Source organism: Ursus arctos, chromosome X (genome assembly GCF_023065955.2).
Source record: "Ursus arctos isolate Adak ecotype North America chromosome X, UrsArc2.0, whole genome shotgun sequence".
NCBI classification, from domain to species: domain Eukaryota; kingdom Metazoa; phylum Chordata; class Mammalia; order Carnivora; family Ursidae; genus Ursus; species Ursus arctos.
Window position 1 is genome coordinate 74,070,393 of NC_079873.1, and position 22,810 is coordinate 74,093,202.

The 22,810-nt window shown below is 36.0% G+C and overlaps 1 protein-coding gene and 1 non-coding gene across 8 annotated transcripts in view; one reads left to right on the forward strand and one right to left on the reverse strand.

The window, feature by feature from the left end:
- The window catches only part of DIAPH2 (diaphanous related formin 2), a 992,113-nt gene that overhangs the window by 827,538 nt on the left and 141,765 nt on the right, over positions 1–22,810 (forward strand). For 6 of the 7 annotated variants that reach the window (XM_026483534.4, XM_026483533.4, XM_057313019.1 and 3 more), the window contains one exon: positions 4,925–5,020. In XM_026483534.4, coding sequence (XP_026339319.2) covers positions 4,925–5,020 — 96 coding nt within the window. Of the gene's footprint in view, positions 1–4,924; positions 5,021–7,342; positions 16,960–22,810 lie in introns of those variants that run through there. The other variant, XM_057313012.1, reaches the window with a different exon arrangement.
- Positions 19,994–20,100, reverse strand: LOC113244355 (U6 spliceosomal RNA). The gene has a single exon (XR_003312367.1). It is a non-coding gene; the product is annotated as a U6 spliceosomal RNA (small nuclear RNA).

Consider the following 22,810-nt stretch of genomic DNA (forward strand, 5'->3'; position numbering starts at 1 on the left):
GCAGACTCTCAACCGACTGAGCCACCCAGGGGCCCCTATAATAGTGAATTAAAGCCATTATTCCCAGGTGTTAGGATCTTAGGAAATAATTTTTATAGTATAGGCTTTAGTTTAGTCATTTTTGAGAAGTAATGGACTGGAGTCAGGTCTTAGTTAATGGGAATGCCCAAGGCACTAAGTGTTAGGTTCTTAGAGAAATAAGGGATATTGTAATTAAAAATGTTTGATAAAAAGAAAGGAGATCTCCAAGTATTTTCAAAAACTGTGAAGGGTCCGAAATCTTACCCTACTTGTATGCTAACAAGTCAGCCTGCCATAGTTTCAGGGATGCTTTTATAAGAAACAAGACTCCTGGGTCAGAGACAAAAAAACTCTGTTATTCACAGTACAGCCAGCAGTGTGAGCTTCATGTTCATACTGCTTTTCCTTACCTTCCAACTCCCCCAGGACAGTGCCAAGGTGAGTTCAGGTGGATGGCTATGCACACAGTGGGTTTGTTTTACTGCTGAGCACCCCAGTTTTAGGGAACCCAAATCTTTTATAATGAAATGAAATGATCCCCCTGTAGGAAAATATAATCTATTTTCAAAACAAACAGACCTACCCTCTGCTCTGAAAGGAGACACTGCGTCTTTCAAGGCTATTCACTATAGAAACAGTCTTGAGAAGATAGTCCAGAACAAAGGTCATCAATGCTTGTGCTCACAAAGTACACAGAAATGTGAGAAACCCACAGAGAATTGCCTCTAAATAAGTTTGTACAACCATTGGGAAATAGTCTTGCACAAAGGTATACCAGAGGTCGTGAATTTACCTAGTGCTAATTTTAATCTATGACATCTCCAAACTCTTCTGGGGAAATTAAGTCAACATAACACAGGTAAATGTTGATGATGAAAATTGAGATCTGCAGACATTCTGTATCCACTGAATGACCAGCACCATTGGAAACATGAAGTAGAGGGTACACCACATGCCTTTCATTTTACCCAAAGATATGTAGTTCACACAGAGCCCCACTGAACTGCCTGTAACCAGCCTACCTCCTTAATACTGTCTCTGATCTAATTTTAGGATGAAATGTTAAAAAATTGTCTCTGAATTGTTACTTCTCAGACATTACCATATATTACCATTTAGGGCCTAAAAAAACATTACCAATTTTTTCCTTGATGTTTTTTCACTGAGTAAAATAAGTATTGTAAGATGTAAGAAAACACAGGTTTCTATGCAACTCAATAAAACTGTTTTCCTTCTCAATGAAAAAAGACACATTTTTTCCCTGAGTTTGACCTCATACACCAAAAATTAGAAAATAAAAGCAGCTGCTCACTACAAATCACATCTAAGAATTAATGGTTCTATGACTTGCAAATCCTAAGTGAATTGTCAATCTCACACAATTCAATCACATAGCAAATTTCACTGAAATCATTTAAAATGAAGGATAACATCTTTCAAATGATCATGTTGGCTTCCATTTTGTTTTAGGAAGAGTAACTGAAATATAAAACAGTTCTAAGATATATTTATAAAACCTTCATTCCTTCAGGTTAGGTATTTCATGAAAATCTCTCAACTGTTTTGAAAAGTTATGAAGCAAATGATAAAGTAATGGTGGACCGAAATCTATATTTCTTTCCTTTAATATATCAGTGATATTTACAAAGACCTAGCCTTTTTTTTTTTTTTTTTTTTTTAACAGGACCATCTAACACACGCCTTCTCAGCAGGGATAGTATCACCCCCAAGGGGATAAATATTGGTTCTTGGGGAGGTGGGCAGAGAAAAATCTTAGATGTTACAATTGTTTGTGGCCCTCCAAAGGGCCACACTGTATAAACAGATATACAACACATCTATTGTATTAAATTTTAATGGTGGCGGGATTAGGAAAAAAGTGTCTAAAAAGGCTCCTCATGGGGAGGAGAAACTTATGGGAAAAAAAAGGTTTAGAAAAAGTGATCTAGCATAGTATTTTGATGAGTGTTATGTTCAAATAGCAACCATTAATTAAGTAAAGGGATTTATTTTTAATTCCTCTCTATATCATATTTCTTCCATTTTTAGCATATACACAATATAATTACATTAAAGAATTTTAATGAAATGACATCCATGTCATTGTTATAATTTTTAATGTTTTAAAATTTAATAATTGCATATTATTTATGTAAAATCATAAATACATACTGTTTTGTAGTTTTTTTCACTTTTATAGATATATTTATTTTTCTACATAGTCTTTATAATGACTGTTTTTATAAGAATGCATGAAATTCAGTTATACCGTGGTTCTCCTCTGGTTGTATTTCTATCTCTCTAAAAATTTCTTTCATATCTTCTATGCAATTCTGCTTCTCCTGAGTGCCTGTTAAAAATTGGGGTGCTCAGGAGTTGCATCCTATAGTGTCTTCTCATATAGTATATCAGGGTGATCTCACCCATCTCCAACAGTACTCAGATCTTTAGCTTCACTCCTTTAGACTTCACTCCTGGGTTCCAGACTCATATTTCTAACTGCTTACTGAATATCTCTACTTAAACATTCCTCAAAAAGTAATCACTTTCTCATACCTGTTTATCTCTGGTTATCTAGACTCCTTCCCTCACCCTTGATCTCACCTCCTCAGCCAGGTCTTATTAACTATATTAAGACCTTCAAAGTATCCACCCTCTCCATTCACTCTTCTATGCTTTTAGTTCACTCCTTTATCTCTTAGACAATTACACTATACTCCGAAGCTTTTTTCCGCCTTCTGTTACACCATCCTCTGAGTCATTCTCCACAGTGCTGTCCAACAAGTCTTTCTAAAATGAAAGTCTGATCAAGTCACTTCCTATTTCTTATAGCTGTGTTTCCCAATACAGTAGCAACTAGCCACATATAGGTAATGAGCCCTTGAAATGTAGCTAATCTGAAGTGAAATGTGCTAAAATAAAAACATGCTGGATTTCTGAGACTTAATTTGATAAAAAGACTGTAAAAATAAATATTTTGTATATATTGAGTTAAACATGTACTTAATATATGAAAATTGATTTCATCTATTTTTAAATTTTTTTAAATAGGGCTACCAGGAAGTTTAAAATTTTTTACACAGCTCACATTTTTGGCCTGCATTATATATCTATTGGAGAGTGTTGACTTACAAGATAATGCTCAAACCCATATCATAGAATTATGATCCTTTGTCATCTGGTCACCATATGCCTAGTCCATTTTGTCTTCTGTTAGCTGCATGCAAAGAGGGCTGGTCTTGGTGTCACATTGACCTGGGTTCATACCTGGGCCCCTCCACATGCTAGCTGTGTGATCTGGAACAAGATGCTTAAACTCTAAGTTTCAGTATCCCTAACTGAAAAACAGAGATAATACCTATTTCAGTGTGTAGTTGGATTAAAAGATAAAACAAATGTGAAGTGCTTACTGCCTAAAATTTAATTCTCCTAGGTACATCCTAGCCATGCGAAACTACTTTCAGTTCCTCTTTTCTTTCTATGGTAGAGAGCAGGTGATGGTTCAGATATGTCTGCAGCTTTAATATTTCTAAACGTGCATGATCCCCTCTCCCTGGTTAGTGACTGGGGTTCTACTTTCCTTTTATTTGTCTTGTTTTTACCAAATTTTGTACCTGAGAACCTCTGTGTTTCCCTTTGTTTTTATTTAATATCATGTCCAAGAGAATTCATTTTAAAAGAACAAATGATTGATGTAACATTGAAAAAAATCTCAAGTCAAATAAAGGGCATAATCAAAAAAGGTTTTGGCTTGTTCTTGCCCTGTAAGAGAATTTTTTTTTGTGATATGATACCCCATAGTCATTCTTTAAACAAAGTAAGTTTTAAATTCAACTTTAGAATAACACCAGAGACAGTTTTTTCTCCCTCACTCCTGCCTTCTTCTTCTCTTAACCCTTCTGCTTACAAATGTCCTCTACCCCAGACCCACACATTTAGCTACCAATCAGATTAACCACTTAATTAGGGTCCTTTTATGATCAGCTAGGCCAGATGGGAAGATGGGTCTCAGCTTTCTGTGGAGTATCCACAGTGCAGTAGAGTCTCTGGCAATAAATACCTTGAGACAGATGTTCTAACAAATCTTAAAAGTGTTTTTGATGGCCAGAATTGTCAAAGAGTAGGGTAAAAGGTTTTAAATTCATTTGCATTAGGAATTTCCATGTACATCTTTTGAATACTCTGCTCATGGAATCTTAACAGTTCTTTCCCATAGGAAAAATTTAGAAACACAACAGCATTCTAAAGGGATGATGAAAAAAAATTTAAAAAAATAAAAGGGATGGTGAGACTCTGGCTAATGTCTCTCCAATGTAAGATGCAGCCTTTCAAATGATGTGGTCACCTTTTCCTTCTACAATGTCAGCATTTCGAAATGGGTAAAGGATATGGATTAGGTAGGAATTGAATGCAAATGTGTTTTTGCAAATAGTGTCTTTTGAGATAATCGCAGATGATGGTTGAATGCTGAGGGTATTAATACAATCAGTGTTTAACCTTGTGTAACTCCGCTTCATCAAATCACGCCCTGCACGTTGATTGCATTAAGCCAGGTCATTGGTTTCTTGCTTAGGAATATCTTCTAAGAATCTTAACAGGAAGGCAGCAGTAGCAGTAGCTGATCAGCTACTGTTTATTTGCATACTGAGCGTGTCATCAATAATACAAAAGACAAGGTCCTTAAGTTGAAAGAACAGTGGGATTGGCATGAATTTTGCTTAATGGTGCATAATAAGCGAAGTAGTCTGTGGTGCCAGAAACTGACGGGATCCATTATATTTAAACAGATATATGTCTTTAATTTAGGGATATTATGTAAATCTGACAGGAGTTGTTCCCTTTATTTTCCTGTAGTTTAACTTTAATTGCTCCAAGATTAATTCTGATTTCTCCCTCCCTCCAGAGGGTGATGAGACTGGTGTGATGGATAATCTTCTAGAAGCCCTACAATCAGGTGCAGCATTCCGAGACCGCAGAAAGCGGATTCCAAGGAATCCAGGTAAAACTCATTCCAGTTTACATGGTATTATAAAATGTGAATGTTCATAACCAAATACCACCCCCAAAACACTTTCCCCATGAATTTTTTTTTTAATAGTCAATCTCAGTTCATGTGTTAAGAAGTCTCAGCAGGCTTCCAGGTCTATGTGATCACAAGTTTCAACGTGGTAAAGGTATCTTCCAATAACTAGACTTTGCAAAAAAAAATTGAGAAATAAGCACTCCTGCTGTGTTTAATATTAAATTTTTTTTTAAAGATTTTATTTATTTATCCAACAGAGACAGAGACAGCCAGCGAGAGAGGGAACACAAGCAGGGGGAGTGGGAGAGGAAGAAGCAGGCTCATAGCAGAGAAGCCTGATGTGGGGCTCGATCCCGGAACGCCGGGATCACGCCCTGAGCCGAAGGCAGACGCTTAACCGCTGTGCCACCCAGGCGCCCCTAATATTAAATATTTTAATTGTTGTTTTATGTGCATGTGGTTTGGGTGGAACATGGTTTAAAACCATAAATGTAATTAAATCATTAAAAGTAATTGGCCCTAGGGATGTCACATTAGCTATTTTCAGGTAAGGAAACTGAAATAATGCTTCTTTCTAGAGGTCATTTTGGCTTTGTAGTACAATCTATACTGCATTCTCCATCTTAATAAAGAGAGGAGAGGCACAGTGGTATTAGAAAATTGTCTGTTTTCTCTGTTCATACCCTATGGCTGAGGTAAATAATAGTGCCTCTCAGAATAGCTCTCAGGTAGCTGAGCTATCCACCTCCTTTAAGGAAATTTCTATCTTTTTAGTTTATATCTTCTTCAAAGAAGAAGAAGAAATTAGGTGTATTGATTTTAAAAGTCCTATTCATGAGCTATGGAGCTATATGGAGAAGTAAATGAAAAAAGGAAAATTAGTAGTAAATATGTAAATTCTACTTAATTTAAACTAACATATATCATTAGAATAGAAAGTGGTAGCTCTTAAAACCATCGTACTCTGACTAACCAGTGAAAGAAATGGAGCCCAGTACAGTTGTCCAGGAAAGATTTTGGCAAGGATGAAATTCATGGCAGAAGACAATATAAGTTATATTCATCTTTTTTACATTTGGGTGAATTTGGATGGATATGAAGACACTGGAGATGGCCTACAAAAAGAGTAGAAGACTGGAGGAAAGAGGAGTAAAATCTCTATTTGTATGTTCGTATTAATTTTTTAAGGTTGTGCTACATAGCAGAATGTTAGGAGCACTACTGATCTGTAACTATGAAGCAGCCATTTCATCTACCCTCAGTCTTTATCTGTAAAATAAGAATGTTTTACCATGCTATCAGAGACCCCTTCCACCTCCTGAGGAAAATAGAAGCCTTCACTGTTTTTTCTTGAACTATCAGAATATTAACAGTGAAAAGCAAACTGAAATAATTTTTCTATCAATTCAGTTCTCTGTTAAGCAACTGATAAGTATAAGCATGTTATTCGGTACTATAAAAGAACTGCCATCATCTTTCTAGGCTGTTTATTTTTAAAATACATTTGCTAAGGCCCATGTCTGATTAGGCTCACATCTCATACTGACTCTAGAAAGATTGTACTGAGGAAGAGAGAGATCATTTAATGGGGTTGCTCTGAGTTTGGTACTCTGGTGACTATAGTGTCATCAACTGTGAAACACCAAGAATAGATTGACAGGGGCGCCTGGGTGGCTTGGTTGTTAAGCATCTGCCTTCGGCTCAGGTCATGATCTCCATGTTCTGGGATCGAGCCCCGCATCGGGCTCCCTGCTCAGCGGGAAGCCTGCTTCTCCCTCTCCCACTCCCCCTGCTTGTGTTCCCTCTCTCACTACCTCTCTCTCTGTCAAATAAATAAATAAAATCTTAAATAAAAAAAAAAAGAATAGATTGACAAACTGCATAATTTTATAGTACTGATTCCAAGTAATCTAAATTAGGACCTCCTTTGGTTTATAGCTAGAGTACCTCCATGAACACACAGGGCCAAACATACCAGCCGATGCAGTAAAAAGAAACTAGAAGCAGACGGTGTGATGATTGGTAAAGCATCCTGAGCATCAGAGTTCCAGCGAGGAAGAGGGAGAGGCAGGCATAGAGTTGAAAAGTCTGCCAAAAACTCTCCTATTTGCTTGCCTCTTTCTAGAAGTAACAGAACTGAGGATTTTCCTAGATTTCTTCCTTGTTTCTGACTTTTCTAACTAGATCATCTTTTTTTTGCTGGCCTCCTTTTGTTTTCACTTTCCTAGGTACCTTATTTGGTTCTTTTTCAATGCCTTATTGACTTTATATTGTTATACTTTCCCTGTTCAACACCAGCATCCTTGCTTCTTTCCAATAACCTCCACTTCAACATGATGAGATAGAAGCAGAAAAATCAAATTATAAAGAAGGCTATTTTTATCAAGTAAAGTAAAATAAGAGGAAATAGCCAAGAAATCTGAAATCGGAGTGATTCCACAAACAGCAAAGATGTACTACTCTGCTTGCCATCTCCATTATTATCACTTACAGATGGAAATTATGGTATGTAAAATACAGAGCTCTACAATTGTGCTTTTAATTGCAGTGTTTTCAATTCCATATTTAAACAAAATGAGGTGGTGATTTATATTCTTCATTAGAAAATCAAAATTTTAGTACATAGTATGATTAGTTGCCTAAATTATAAAACTTTCACACTGAGTCTATGTCCCCTTCCCAGGATTTACCAAATTAGTCAACTCAGGGCTCCCAATAGTGCCTGTAGCCCAAATACTGGGAGTGTTGTTTCAGCTAAGGGTCCCAAAAGATATTTCAAGGGAGGCTATTATATAAGGAGTGCTATTGAAAAAAATATTGATAACTAGTATAGCATAGGCTTCAACCAGTCAGAATGTACACAGGCAGTAAGTAGCCACTATGGTGGTACTAATACTAATACTGGCTGAATATCAACCCAGATTACAAGCTTTGCTAATACCAAACTCAGAGATTAGGAAATGAGCCCCTAAACATTCATTAATTTATTGTACATCTGTTCTGTGAAAGGTACTATGCTACACATGAAAGAAAATGCAGAAATAATTATGATTTTCTTAGTTATAAGACCCTTGTGTCTTGTGGGAAAGATAAACAGTACAGAAAGATTACAGAATAAGGCAGAAAATAATAGGTATTATGCAAGAGCTATTAATAATATACTTTGTGAGCTCAGAGGAAGGAAATACCATGTTTTATTGGATATATCAGAAAAAGAGTCATGGAAGAAAAGGTTTTGAAGGATGACTATGGATTTCAGCAGTTGGAATTAGAGGCAGGGATAGTGGGCAAATGAAATGTCATTAAGAAAAATACAGAAGTAAGAAAGTGCAAAGCATTTTGGGAGCATGGCAAATAGTCCACCTAGTAAGAAAATAGGCTATATAAAGTGTAGAAGTATGGAGGTAATTCTGGAAAAGTAGGTTGATGAGCACTGGGTGTTATATGCAACTGATGAATCACTAAATTCTACTCCTGAAACTAATAATACACTATATGTTAACTAAATTGAACTTAAATAAAATTTAAAAAAAAATAGGTTGGTATCACATCATAGAGTGCTTGAATAAGATACTAAGGTGGTAGCATATAATTCTTTAAGCAATGGGGATATATTGAAGGTTTTTAAGCAATATATGCTCAAAGCTATATATGAAGACATTTAATCTACAGGAATGTGAATGATGAATCAGGATTCTACTGTCATATTCTTAGTCAAAGGAGATAATTTAGGTGAAGAGGAGGAGTAGCCAGGCGTCAAAGATAATCCTGGGGTTTTGAATTTGATTAGCTAGAAGGACAGTGGGTTATGAGAGAAAGCTATTAAGATCAGGAAAAGGAGTGGTGATGGAAGATAAAGTAAGCTTTGGGAAGGTAAAACTGAAAGTGGCAGCAGAGCATTGAGGTCAAGATGTCCAGACGTTTCTTGAAAGTATAGGTGTAGATGTCATCACAAGATGGTTGAGTTTGTGAGATTTCTGGTTATAATAGGGAAATGGAAGGGATTATTAGAGTGATTATTCAGATAAAAGAGATCCAAAAACAGAACTTTGAAAATGCCTTCACTTAGGGTCTGAAACTAAAACTAGCAAAGAAGATAGACAAGGAGTAGTCGGGCAGGTGGGAGGAGAATCAAAACATTGTTCTAGGAGCAAAGGAAGAGGGAAGTATTAAGAAGGCAGAAAAGGTGGGCATTTTCAACAATGACATATGCTATGGTAGAATCAAAAAGGATGAAGAACAATGATTTGCCATTTGGGAGTTTTCTATCAACTTTTTAAGAGCATCTTTTCAATATTTGGATGGAACTGGGAGCCAGAATGCAGGAACTAAGCACTGAGTAGTTTATGAGGTTGCAGGGATTGGTAGTATTCATTCAACAATTGAACAGTTTTATTGAATGCTTCCTGGGTGTCATGTACTGGTTTAGGTACTGAGTATGTACCACCAATCAGGACACTTTCCTCAAGGGGCTCACATACCTTTTGGGATGGGAAAACATGAATGTAAGCCATGTGATAAAATTGTAATGTGATTCTATATGTGTCATAATGAGATAGGAAACATATGCTTGTGCAGCACAGGAGTTTGAGTAACTTTCCCCACCCCTTCACCTCTCACCTGTTCATCCCTAGAATATGGACTATGCTTTCTAAGAGTTTGGTGGGTGAAAGGAACATCTTACTTTTCCTTAATAACCTAGTATGAATTTACCACCTATGAATTTTGCTGAATCTTTCTGGACCCTCTTTATGACAGCCTTTGTTAGCTCTCAGGGTAATAAGTTCCATACGTTTACAATCCACTTTGGAAAGAAATACCCATAAATATTCCTGACTTTGTCATTATAAGATCAAAGGTAAGCTTTGGAAGAAAAAGAAACACATGGAAGAAAACCTTGCAGAAGTGAAAACCACACTTAAAATAGAAATACACAATGCCAAATCTGTTTCATTACTGGATAGCTATAGATACTTAGAACTTGCTTCTCCTCTCTCAGCCAACTTGACTTCTTCATTCTTTGCCCATTACAAGTAAATATAAACAGTCTTCTGAGCAATAGATATCTAACTTAGCTATTTTGGCTATTACTAGATTTTGTCATATAGTTCCAGACATTTAAAAAAAATGTATAAGAGAAGCATTAGGAAGAAATGAAACCAGGAAACAAAATAAATGTAATTTGGTTGTAGAACTACATGGGGCAACCAAGAAAACTAAATTTGAAAAAACACAAGAAACTCGGGACACACAATTATAGTTTTATGAATCAGCAAGATAATAATATAAATTAGAAACTCTACAGTCCTGAATGTCCACAATAGCTAAACTATAAAAAGAGCCAAGATGTCCATGGACAGATGAATGGATAAAGAAGATGTGGTGTACACACACACACACACACACACACACTGGAATATTACTCAGCCATCAGAAAGGATGAATACTTATCGTTTACATCTATGTAGATGGAACTTGAGGGTATTATGCTGAGTGAAATAACTCAATCAGAGAAAGACAATTATTATATGGTTTCACTCATATGTGAAATGTAAGAAACAGCACAGAGGATCATAGGGGAAGGGAGGGAAAACTAAATGGGAAGTCATCAGAGAGGGAGAAGAACCATGAGAGACTCTTAAGTATAGGAAACAAACTGAGGGTTGCTGGAGGGAAGGTGGAGGGGATGGGGTAATTGGGTGATGGGTATTAAGGAGGGCACGTGATGTGATGAGCACTGGGTATTATACACAACTGATGAATTATTGAACTCTACATCTGAAACTAATGATATACTATATGTGGGTTATTGAATTTAATTGGCTAATTGAATTGATTTAAATTTAATTTATTAAATTGGCTAATAGAATTCAAATTAAAAAAAAAAAAACGAGAAGCTCTCATTTACCATGTGAGAACAGATGAGGCAAGAAACAATGATTAAAAAAAAAAAGAAGGGGAAAAAAAACAAGCTCTAAGTATTAGGGAAAATATCTTTACAACAAAACCCCAAAACCACATTTTCCTAGGCCTTTCTACCTCACATAAATAACAAAACCCCAATTTTCCTGGTTCCTGGAATTTCTCAGGGGGCATTTTACAAACACAGCCACCCACCACTGTTCTTCTGCCTCCACCCATAATACCATGCATTTCCATGCCTGCTGTTTGCTATAGCAATGGGCACTCTCATGCCTTCATGATGCGAGAGTTTGACAGTGGTCAGTGGCAAAGTGGGGGGAAACACCTCTCTTTTCCTTTAGTGTGGCACTTCACCAGTGTACCAAGCAACACTACTTATGCCTCAAAGTCTTACAGTTTTAGAGAAATAGCTTTCAGTTTTAAGTTAGAGCCCCTTTGATCTCTACAGGATTTGGTCCCATATAGTGAGGTCCAAAGACAAGCCCATGACAAATCCCATGTAGCACTCAGTATCATCCTCATCTTTTGATGACCAAGTCCTATTGGAGTTTTGTGTTTGTTATTATTACTAGGTCAAGCTGGTCATTCATCCAGGCTGCTTACTTCTTTGTCCCTTAGGGTGAGTTATTTCCCATGAGGTTCCCCAGTCTTCTGTTTGTAAGTGTTAGATTCTTGGACTAGCCAACTAACCCCATTTTGTCTATAGTGGAGTTATTATATTATAATATGCACTTGAAATCTAGTAAAATATGACATAATGCAAGCAAATAAACAAAGACATGGCATTCACCCAAATGACATTTATTGATCAAATACTAGGGGCCAGGCAACAGTGCTAGGACCCTGGGGTGTAAAAATGGATAAAGCACGGGTGCTAGCTTCAAGTAGTCACAGCTTCATGGGGAAGGCAGATATATACACAATATAAATGCTATGATATACCTGTGTAGAAAATGCTGAAAGAGCAACTAGCTGCCTAGAGAATTTAAGACATTTTTCATAATGAAAGTGCTATCTGAGTTGTGTTTTGAATTGTGTTTTGATGAATAGTAGTTTACTTAGAGGAGAATAGGAGGAATAAGCATTTCAGATAAAGGAGATGGTAAATACATGCAATGAAAATAGGAAAGGGTGCAGTGGCAATGATGCAGACTTTGTTGCAACAGAGACCAGCAGAGGTTTTTAAGTAGAAGATTACATAACTACACACACACACACACACACACACACACACACACAAGAGGGATTGAGGCTGGAAATAACAGATTCGGGGGGGCATCTGCATATATAGGGTTATAGAAACCTTTGGATCACCCAGGAAGAATATGTCCAGTGAGTGGTAAGTAGGCCAAGAATAGAGTATTTGGGAATTACAGTATTTAAGAGGCAAATAGAGGAATCAACAAAGGACACTGAGGGGAAAAAATGGTTAGAAAGGGAAGAAGAGAAGCAGCAAAAAGTGACACCTGGAAGACTGAGGGTAGGGAGAATTTCAGAATGGAGAAGGTCAGCAGGGTCATACTCTGCAGGAAGTTAAGTAAAATGTTGGCTGAAAATAGACCAATGGGTTTGTCAACTAGCAGGTGACAGTTGACCTTTTCCCAAGCAGTTTCAGTAGAACAGTGAAGGTCAAGAGCAAGGTTCTAATGGATTAAAAAATGAATATCTTGTGTAGCTTAAATGCTGGGGCTTGAAGGAAGAAAAGTAAAGAGTGAAAAGATAAATTGTGTCTCTTCTAGAGATTCTGACAGGAAGCTCTAGACACTTACAAGGGTCTTGAATGGAGTTGCCAATCATAAATTAATATGTCTAGTTTCACTTATAATTATGTGGCCTTTTCCCCTCTTAATTCAATTGTATTTATTGAGCATATACTATCTGATATAGTTAAAATACTTCAGCGCGCCTAGTGCTTTACAAAGTTAACAAAGCACTTTCTCATTTATTGTACAATATTGATTCATAGTCATCTAATGCAGAGAGAATAGTCTCATAAATTAAAATGACAGACATTTGTGGCTTCATACAGAGAGAGAATAGATTGGGTGTTGAAGAAAGATATTCTTGAGTTAACTGGGTAGAAGCTGGGGGAGACATAGGGAGGGAGACAAAAAGGATGAGACCTTCTTCAGAAAATCTTTGTCAACTTTAGAGTTAACTGGTGTGCAAGTGGTGAAAGTCAGCAGTGGGTGGGTCATACTTTATGTGTGATTTTCTTGAGTTGAGGAAAGCAGGTGGTGGGGAAGTAGCAAATCAAATAATCCTTAGGCAAGCCACTTAGTGTTCTCAGTAGTGTTAGTTACCTTGATTACCTCTTGGCAATAACTACAAGGTAACTACTAGGAATCTTGGAGAACTGATCAACATTCAGGACACAGCTAAAAATATGAATAGGTAGGACAATCTGGGGAAAATAAATAGAGCAGTGAGCAAAAGAGAATCCTGCAGAGAACAAACATTTGTGGCACTGGTTCTCAGCCCTGCTACACAATGGACTCACTTTGAGAGACTTCTAAGAAATAGCTACATCCAGTTCCTCTCTGAACCAATTAAATCCAAATCTACGGAGTCAGAGCCTGGACGATAGTATGTTTTAAAAGTTATTCAGGCGAGGGGCGCCTGGGTGGTGCAGTCGTTAAGCGTCTGCCTTTGTCTCCAGTTATGATCCCAGGGTCCTGGGATCGAGCCCCACATCAGGCTCCCCGCTCAGCGGGAAGTCTGCTTCTCCCTCTCCCACTCCCCCTCCTTGTGTTCCCTCTCTACCTGTGTCTCTCTCTGTCAAATAAATAAAAATTTAAAAAAATAAAATAAAAGTTATTCAGGTGATTTTAATGTGCCACAAAAGTTGAAAACCACCAATTAATGGGACTAGCTTGGAAGCTGGAGCTCATGAAAAAGAGAATGAAGAGGTTGGTTATGGAGGTGTGAGGAGAAAAAAAGCTATTGTGGTGTTATTTTTCAAAGAGGAAAGTGCCAAATAGCATCAGATGTAGCCAAGAGAATCAATAAAATAAGGATTGGAAAGGGGAGTGTGTTTACAGGGTTGGGGTGAGAAAGGCATAGAAGCCAGATTGCATTGAGTTCTAAAATACTGTTAATTTTTAAGACCATTTAATTTAGTGTCTTCATTTTTTCATCACTAAATGTGAATTTTATGATGAAGCATGTACCTATATTAGTTACATAATTTTGGGGTTTTGTTTTCTTTTTATTTGTGGAAATTAAATTTTCCTTTTGGGACAGTCATATGTATTGATTAATAAGATCTAGGTTTGCATTAGGGAAGCTGGAAACAGAAGATTACTATGTGGTCTATCTTTGATTATTCTTTGACAACTAGAGAACAAATTGAACACAGACCACTTATGCTCTATTTATATGCAAAATTGTTCTAAGCAAGCACTGATGATGTTCTCTATAGAAATTTCAATCACTTTTACTTGTCTTTTCTCCTACACAATATAATCAGCTCTGCTGCACATTTCTTCATTGGTGATCTCTGCAGGCCAGTAGGAGATAAGGTCAATTTCAGTTGATTTTTTTAATGGGAATATGAATTTAGCAGGCTTCCTTTATATACTGGAATGTGGGGTAAGTTAGGACAAGCAATTATTATGCAGCAATAAATTTTTCTTGGTAGTTTTAAATCCATGTCAAAAATTTACGGACATGCTAATGTTAGTAGTTAAGCTCACATAACCACCTGCTTATTTACAACCCTCAATTCAGGAAACAATGATTGGGACCCTATATGTCAGGTGCATGAGACCACTCTAATATGAGCAGACACTGTGCATTTGTAACTACATTAACTGACAAGGTATTCATCAGACTGTAATAAGTACCTTAAATTTTCTGGAAAACTAGCTGCTTTCAAAATGAAAAGGGAATAGTTGTTTTAATCGGTGGTTGTGATTATGGACTTATTTCTCTCATATGGACTCAGGGGTATATTACTGTGTATTTTCCTGAACGGGGATAAGAATTTGTAAACTGTCCAGCCAAATTCCATCTGCTGCCCGAGTGGGCAAAGGCAGCTAGATTCACCTGGAAATGAATGTACTCCCTACCCATCTTTTAATTTTTGTGAAACCTTTGGACACACACTTCTCTTGTGTATTACAATGTCAACCTTACTCCTGGTAGTTCTTTTCCTTGTGTCCATTAAAATGAGAAGAGGAGAAGGTAAAGGAAGAAAGGAAAAGGGCAGTGGGTATCTTAAGCTCCATAGTACTCTTTTGAGATTCAGGTTTTTCTATTATTCATTGGTATTCATTGCATTTGCAAAAACATGAGCTAGGAAACCTTGAACCTAATATAGCGTTTCACCTATTCCAGGAAACCTTGTAAAGTTATGCTCCGTGTCAACCCTCTTAAAGACATAGATGATACAAAGTGTTAAAATACTACAGGGCTTATAACTGTGTTTCACTATTAAAAGATGATGATTTATTTTTAGTACCTAGCACATAACTTAGTATAGTGCATGCTCTTGATAACTGCTTGTTGAATACTTCACAATTATCGAAAAACTTGAATCTGCATTAAATCCTTTTCAATATATTGTATCTGAAGCTATCGCTCAAGTTTGAAGTTCAGGAGATGAAAGAAATAGAAATTTCATTCTACATCACTATAAATGGAATTCCATTAACGCTGAGTTTATTTTATGGGAAAACTCAGATGTCCTATGCATGTTACCTTCACATGACCTTTCTACTAGTAATATTTAGGTTTGACAAGTAAAGAAAAATTCTGAGTTTATATAAAAAACAAACAAAATATAACTATATGTCATTACTCTTATTCTTACATCCATTGTGCTTGCATTTGACTGCCACCTTTTTGTCATTCTCAACCCAAATCTCAATTTGTTTTACTCCTAATGCTTAAAGGGCAAAATTCCTAAATACTACTAGAGAAAATACAAGAAAAACAGAGCCTTCTGTTTAAGTTCTACATATCTTCTCATCGGTCTTTGTAACTATGCTCTATAAGACGGGAAATAGACAGAAGTTAGTGACTCTCTTTAGAATAAGTGTTAAGTAATTAATTGCTTTTCCAGCTTTCTCACAGATTTACTCAGGAAAACAGATCTTCTGAAGTTGAAGGTTTTTATCTAGTATGTATGAGTTTCTAAGGACTTGAACTGTTAGAGGGACTTCTAGAATCTAGGGTGATATTTTCCCTTTCCACTTGGGAAGGTTTTAGCTTGAGATTGCTTAGGGTTATTGGTCTGTTCTATTGTTTGTCTTGCATAGATGTGCTATATAGCAAGCAATACAGTACTCTGTGGGAAATGAACAGGATTTTTTTTTATTTCATACATTATTCACAACTCTGCAGTGATTTCTGAAAGTCAGTGTATGTGCCAGACACAAAGAAATGAAAAAACACAAAAACAAGGATGTGATTTTCATGTTTGGAAAGTTTATACTATTTTGTATGGATTTCATCTTTATTGAAAGTTATAATGGCTGTTATATTTTTAGCAGACTTATCACTATTAATCAAAAGTGTGCAAGTCTATCTTATTAATGAACTGATTAAATATTTGGAGCTAATCTATGAGGGGAGTTTACATCAAGAGGGATAAGCAGTATGACTTTGTGGATAATCCAGTGTTTATTTTAGTCATATTTGTGACGTCATTTCAGTTGCCTATATCAGTACTACTGTAAGTAGCAGAGGTAATGAAAGATGATTATGTTTTATACATAATTGTGGATTTTATTGTACGTAATTGTGGATTTTATTGTCATCAACAGATAGTTGGCATCAAACATGCTTAAACTAAAAAGAAAAAGTTCTTTTTAAAGAATTTTTCTGATATGAAGTTTTCATTTTATGGTCCAAAATTAAATGAACTCTCATGTACTTACAGAGAACATTAAAACAAGTTCAGTTAATAGTCCTAAAAATCCACAACATGAAGGTACCAAGAGGATGACCATCTTTAGTGACTGGGATAATGGTCCAATACAGAAAATAAATTTAGAAATAAAATTACAACGTAATGAGTTTCTAGGAAATTATTAGAGGATGTTTTCAATGTTGAATTCAGGTAGAATTAGATTAGAAAAGACAAATGGGAAGAAAAACGTCACATCTTGCCATTTGAATTTTTTTTTCAGTTGCCACAAATAGTATTGATCACTTCACATGGTTCATTTAGAACTTCCTGGCAGAGGAAGATGCAAAGCACTGAAAAAGGATTATGGTCAAGTTGAATGCTGTCCACACAGATTCTATGCATTATAGATTATCCTTATGCTTCCAGTTTCTTAACTTTTTTCCTATTTACCATGCTTTGTGGTCCTGGGCCCTTTGCGCACCACTTTCCTCTCTTCCCTTCTGCTGGTTCAGAATTGTGTTTTATCTTTTTATCTCTCTTGCAACATTGTTTCCCACTGCCATTGTCCCAGTCACATATTAATTGTGAGGAAGAAACAGTGACAGAAAAAATGAGGAATATAATTGTGTCAGCATTATTTGAAGTCTGTCTTAAGACTCAGCATTCTATCCCTTTTAGCAAAACAAACAAGACTGACAATACTTAATGAATAAATTCTTTCTTACTTTATGTAAAATTGTTCAGGTCTTGGTGTCAGGGAGAGGTCAATGAAGGATATTTCAAAGGGACAGAGAAAAGTTCCTGGATGGACTCTTGGTTCCCAGACTTTTTAGGATTATAATGTCATCACTGCTGGAATTTGTACATTCGCCTGGTACTCAGTAAAGCATCAAACAGAAGATGAACCTTTTGTATACTTACAAAAATTATTTCATTAATTAGTATAGAGAGTTGTGAAATGACTACGTGATATTTTGCTCTCAGAATGTATACACTCTGAAAAGAAAACATTAAAGGGGAAAATACCTTTTCATAAAAGTTCCTCAGACCACAATGGGCAGTTAGTTACAGTTTGACAAGTATAAACGTATTCAGTGAAAAGTATAAAGGTTGGGATTTCAGTAAGTAGGGTAGTTTTAGTAAGTTTAGTACTTAAAAAAAAATTTTGTCTCTCCAAATTCATTCAAATAATGTATTACATTTTACTCTAATAGGTCATAATGAAGTTCCACACTAAGGAGAAATCTTTATAATTAAGGCATGTAAAACAAAATATTTTTTGAAAGCACTTGTCTTATGAACTAATTGATACATTAATTTTTCTCTAATGTCTTGAAAACATGCAGCTCTGCTCATTCACTTTTTTTTAAAACTTGGAGGCTAACTCCAGTAAAAGTGAGACTCTGGAGTGTGCACTTTACCTGTTTTTCCAAACGAAAGCGTGGCCCTTAGAAAGGAGCATCTTCTATCAATCATGATTTTTTTAAAGATTTTATTTATTTGAGAGAAAGAGCATGAGCACAAGAGAGGAGCAGAGGAAGAGGGAGAAGCAGACTCCCCACAGAGCAGGAAGCCCCTGCAGGGAGCCCCGTTGATCCACAATGTGGGGCTTGATCCCAGGACCATGGTGGGATCATGACCCGAGCCTAAGGCAGATGTTTAACCGACTGAGCTTTCCAGGCGCCCCTATCGATCATGATTTTTAATCAAGCCATGTGGAAGCTTTTTTATTATGCATTAGGCATGACTGTTTAAACTACTACTTAACTTCCATTCTTGACCATCAGATATGTTTTGTTCTCCTGGTTGATTTGGCTATAAAAGTTAAATATGGCAAAGTTTTCTTTAAAAATTGGACGGGTGCCTGGGTAGCTCAGTCGGTCGAGCATCTGCCTTTAGCTCGGGTCATGATCCCGGGGGTCCTGGGATTGAGCCCCCGCACGGAGCCCGCATCCGGCTCCGCGGGGAGCCTGCTTCTCCCTCTCCCTCTGCCTGCTGCTCCCCCTGCTTGTGCTCTCTCTGTCTCTGTTAAATAAATAAATAAATAATCTTAAATAGATAAATAACAAAAATTGGAAAAGAAGCCCAATTTTGAAGTATGGCTTCTTTTGGCTTCTTTCCTGGGGTCTGGAACATGTGGAACATGTCCTGGCATAGTTGAAGGTAAAAAGGGTAGAAGTTGGGTAGAATTCATCACAGAATTTTATTTCCTGTGTGTCCAAACCTGCTTTTATACCAATCAGCTATGATTTTTATTCTAGCCTTAGGGTATGTGATTATTATTACAGGGAACCATTCCTGAAATATTTTCTTTCTAATATTAGTTGAAGCAAATTTCCTTGCAGTGCTAACTCTTCTTTCATGTTTTTTTTTTCCCTCCATGTGCTGCTTCTTTCCACTAACCTGCTAAATCTTTTGCAGAGGAATTAAATGCAGTGTTTCTAGAAACATGAATAGCTTGTGCCCTTTTCTGAGTGTCCTACTTCAGAAATATTGCAGCTGCAGTGGCATTATGTGCCTCCGTCTCTTCCCGTTTCTCTCTGCAGGGAAGTTCCTGCTTTAAGGTAGACCCAAGCTCTTTTATTCCTGGGATTTTTCTCTTCTAAATGATATGAATGCTTCAGTCCTGTTTTCTAAAGCACATTGTTTCTTTGTTCACTTATTTCACATCGGTTGACTATGCAGCTTGTAGGAATAATGGGAAGTGGACAAGAGAATATAAATGAATAATTACAAATCAGTCTTTCCTATTAGGAAAACAACCCAAAGAAAGGCTGTATGAATATAATCACAGTAACGTGATTTTAGAGATGACACACAACGTATTTGTTACCTGTGTATGTGATACATTATCTCTACAGGCCGTAAGATGTCAAAAATGCAGCTAAAATGAAAACAAGCCACTGGTACATTTTTCGTGATCCTTTGTCATAGGTCTCCATTGCTTCACATGAAAAGCTCTTATTTGACTTGCATTTGGGGCAGAGAGTGAAAGGATTTTGCTGAGAGTTGCCTTGTTTAACCCGCTCCCTCCAATATATTTCTTTTATGTGATTCTGCCACTTTCCTTTCCCATCCACTTGTCATCTTATTTGTTTTCAATCTGAATATCACACTAGTTATGAAATGGCCACAGCTTTTGAAGTTTATTCTGCAGAGCTCTAAGTTTTATCGAGAAGAAAATAATTTTCACAAATTTGTGTGTCATCCTTGTGCAGGGGCCATGCTAATCTTCTCTGTATCATTCCAGTTTTAGTATATGTGCTGCCAAACCGAGCACGATAATTTTCCAAAAAAAAAAAAAAAGCAGGTTATTGAACAAATTAGTTAAATCCCATTCAAATAATAGAAGAAGGCAAACTTGACTTATTCAACTTTGACATCTAATTTGAATCTTTCGTGCCTGCTGTCCTCCTGAAAGCTGCTACTACTTGTTAAATTTGAATAGGAGAGAACAAAACAGAGATAGTAGAATATTACTTCTTTTCACTAACTTTAAATTAATTTTAGATTACACAGAACTACATCTTCATTATTAAAGAGAGAAATTCAATATGTACTCCAAAGTGTTCTATTCTTCTAACTCCTTTAATAATGTCAGGATTCTGCATCAGAAGAACAAGGGCACTAATATTTTCTTATGGTATATATCTTTTTCTTTCTAAACCAACAAAGTTAAAAATTCTTTTTTCTCATGTTTATGACTCTTCTTTGGCTAATTGAAACAGAATTCACATGAATAATTTATATTACTGACTATCTGCCACTTAAACATTCATGGAAGGAAAAATAAAGTTTTAAAATAAAAAGAAATAAGCCTGCTTTGAAAAGATTATATATCATTAACAGTGTTTGTCATTTATGTGTTCCTAAATAAGCTAATTTTGAAACATATAAATGCATTAAGTTGGAAATGAATCTTACTTATGCTAGCATTGGTTATGTTTCATGGTTAGCACTGGTGCAAGCTGGTAATTTAAAAAACCTCCGATTTTTACTGCTATTTGTACCCATCTGTGTCAACTATACAAAGGATAAAATAATAATCAAAGGACTGATGGCTTATTATAATAGCTATTGTGCCTTAAATATCTTTTACACTTTGACATTAACTGTCTCTCTCGCCTTGGTATCTACTTTTCAAAAATCTATTACCCATTCCTGATACTATTTAACTGGGGTTATTAGTCCTTTGACAGTACTGCATGCTATTGACAGTATCTTTCAATTTGCTTAATTTCCTGACATTTTCTATGTTAATTTTTTGACTTTGGGATCTTTAAATGCCAGATTTGTGCTTAAAATAGAAAAACCCCTCCACTAATAAGATTTAGTCATATCACCTGAGTACTACACAGTTATCCCAGATGTAATAGGGAGAGATAAAGAAAGGATCACAGATAATAAATGTGCCCTGCTTTCTCCACAAAGCTATTACTGCAAGCTTTAAGTCTCAGCTTTTATTGATAATATAAATATGGGTTATGTAAGGAAGGCTTATACCTATTTATAATAGCATTCAGATCTGGTTTTAGTAATTGCTTTAGGCCAAACCACTCCATAAACAGTCCCAAGGCAATTTGAAAATAGGTATTTGTTACATAATCTTTTTTATTGCATACTCATTTTATGATTTTTGTAATTAAAGTAAAAAAACTCAATAGTATTTCCTGGTTAACTAGCAGGTAAACAACTTTATACAATATAAATGTATTTTATCTTGTGAAACAACTGATGGTCATTCAAAAGGAAGATAGGAAGGGGTAGGAGAAGGTAGTATTTTCAATTGGTGACCAGGCTTTTAACAAAACAATTCCTACTATAATCCTAGAGAATTTCATCTGACTAAATCCCCACTCAAATGACAAGCATGGAGTGAGGGCTATAGTCAGAGGAACAAAGGATGGGAGGACCTATATCTGAATCAGTCACCCCATGGTGCTCTTTAGAGGGACCCATTATGCCCTCCATTAGCACCTCTCACCATTGCTTTGAAAATACTTGGCACTGAATGATGCTGTATGTCTTACATTGTGCTTGCTAAAATTGCTTATGCAATTTCAGTTGGCTACGGTATTTATCATGTTCTGGCCTCAGCATTATGTAGCATGGTTAAGCCTATAAAGCAGCTGCTTTTTCTATGTGTGTGTATCAGGTGACTATTATGTATTGTGCAGAGATCAGTTCAAGTTTGAGTGCTGAGGCATCTACATGAAGGATAGTAAAGCTTAGGCTTAAAAAAACAGACTTTTGTGCTGTTCTTCAAATTCAACATTGCCTATATATATATACACATATATATGCCTATATATATATATATACACATATGCCTATATATATACATATATATATATAGGATATATAGGATACATATAGGATACATATATGTATATATATAGGCATATGTATATATATGTATATGTATATATATATATATACACACACACATATATATATCCGGTGAGCACAAATAAATCTGTCTTCAGTGTTAATAGAAGTTGCACATGGTTATCAAGAGGTAAAAATCTTCTAAGACGTTATAAAATCATGTTATATAACTCGGTTTTTACAATGGTTCAAATATAGGGGGCACTTGTATGTACCGTGAATTAGTATATATACAGTTTTTAACCTACAACACCCTTAAAAATGGCTCTTGAACTGTAAATTTGGTTGGTTTCCTTTAAAGTGTGTAGAGGTCTAGAGGATGAATATTAATTATAAAAACCTCTGAAAATTAGACTTGGTAAAATGAGCTGTGTTGTGTGAAACAGCTCCTGCTTTCATTGATCTGCTCTATTGTTTTTTAAATTTCTGTATCATTTATTACTGCTCTACTCTTTATTTTTTCCTTCTCCTGCTTCATTTGTTTTTCTTTTTCTACCTCCTTTATGTGTAAGGATAGGTTATTTGAGATTTTTCTTGCTTCTTGAGGTAGGCCTGTATGGCTATATACTTCCCTCTTAGGACCACTTTTGTTGCTTCCAAAA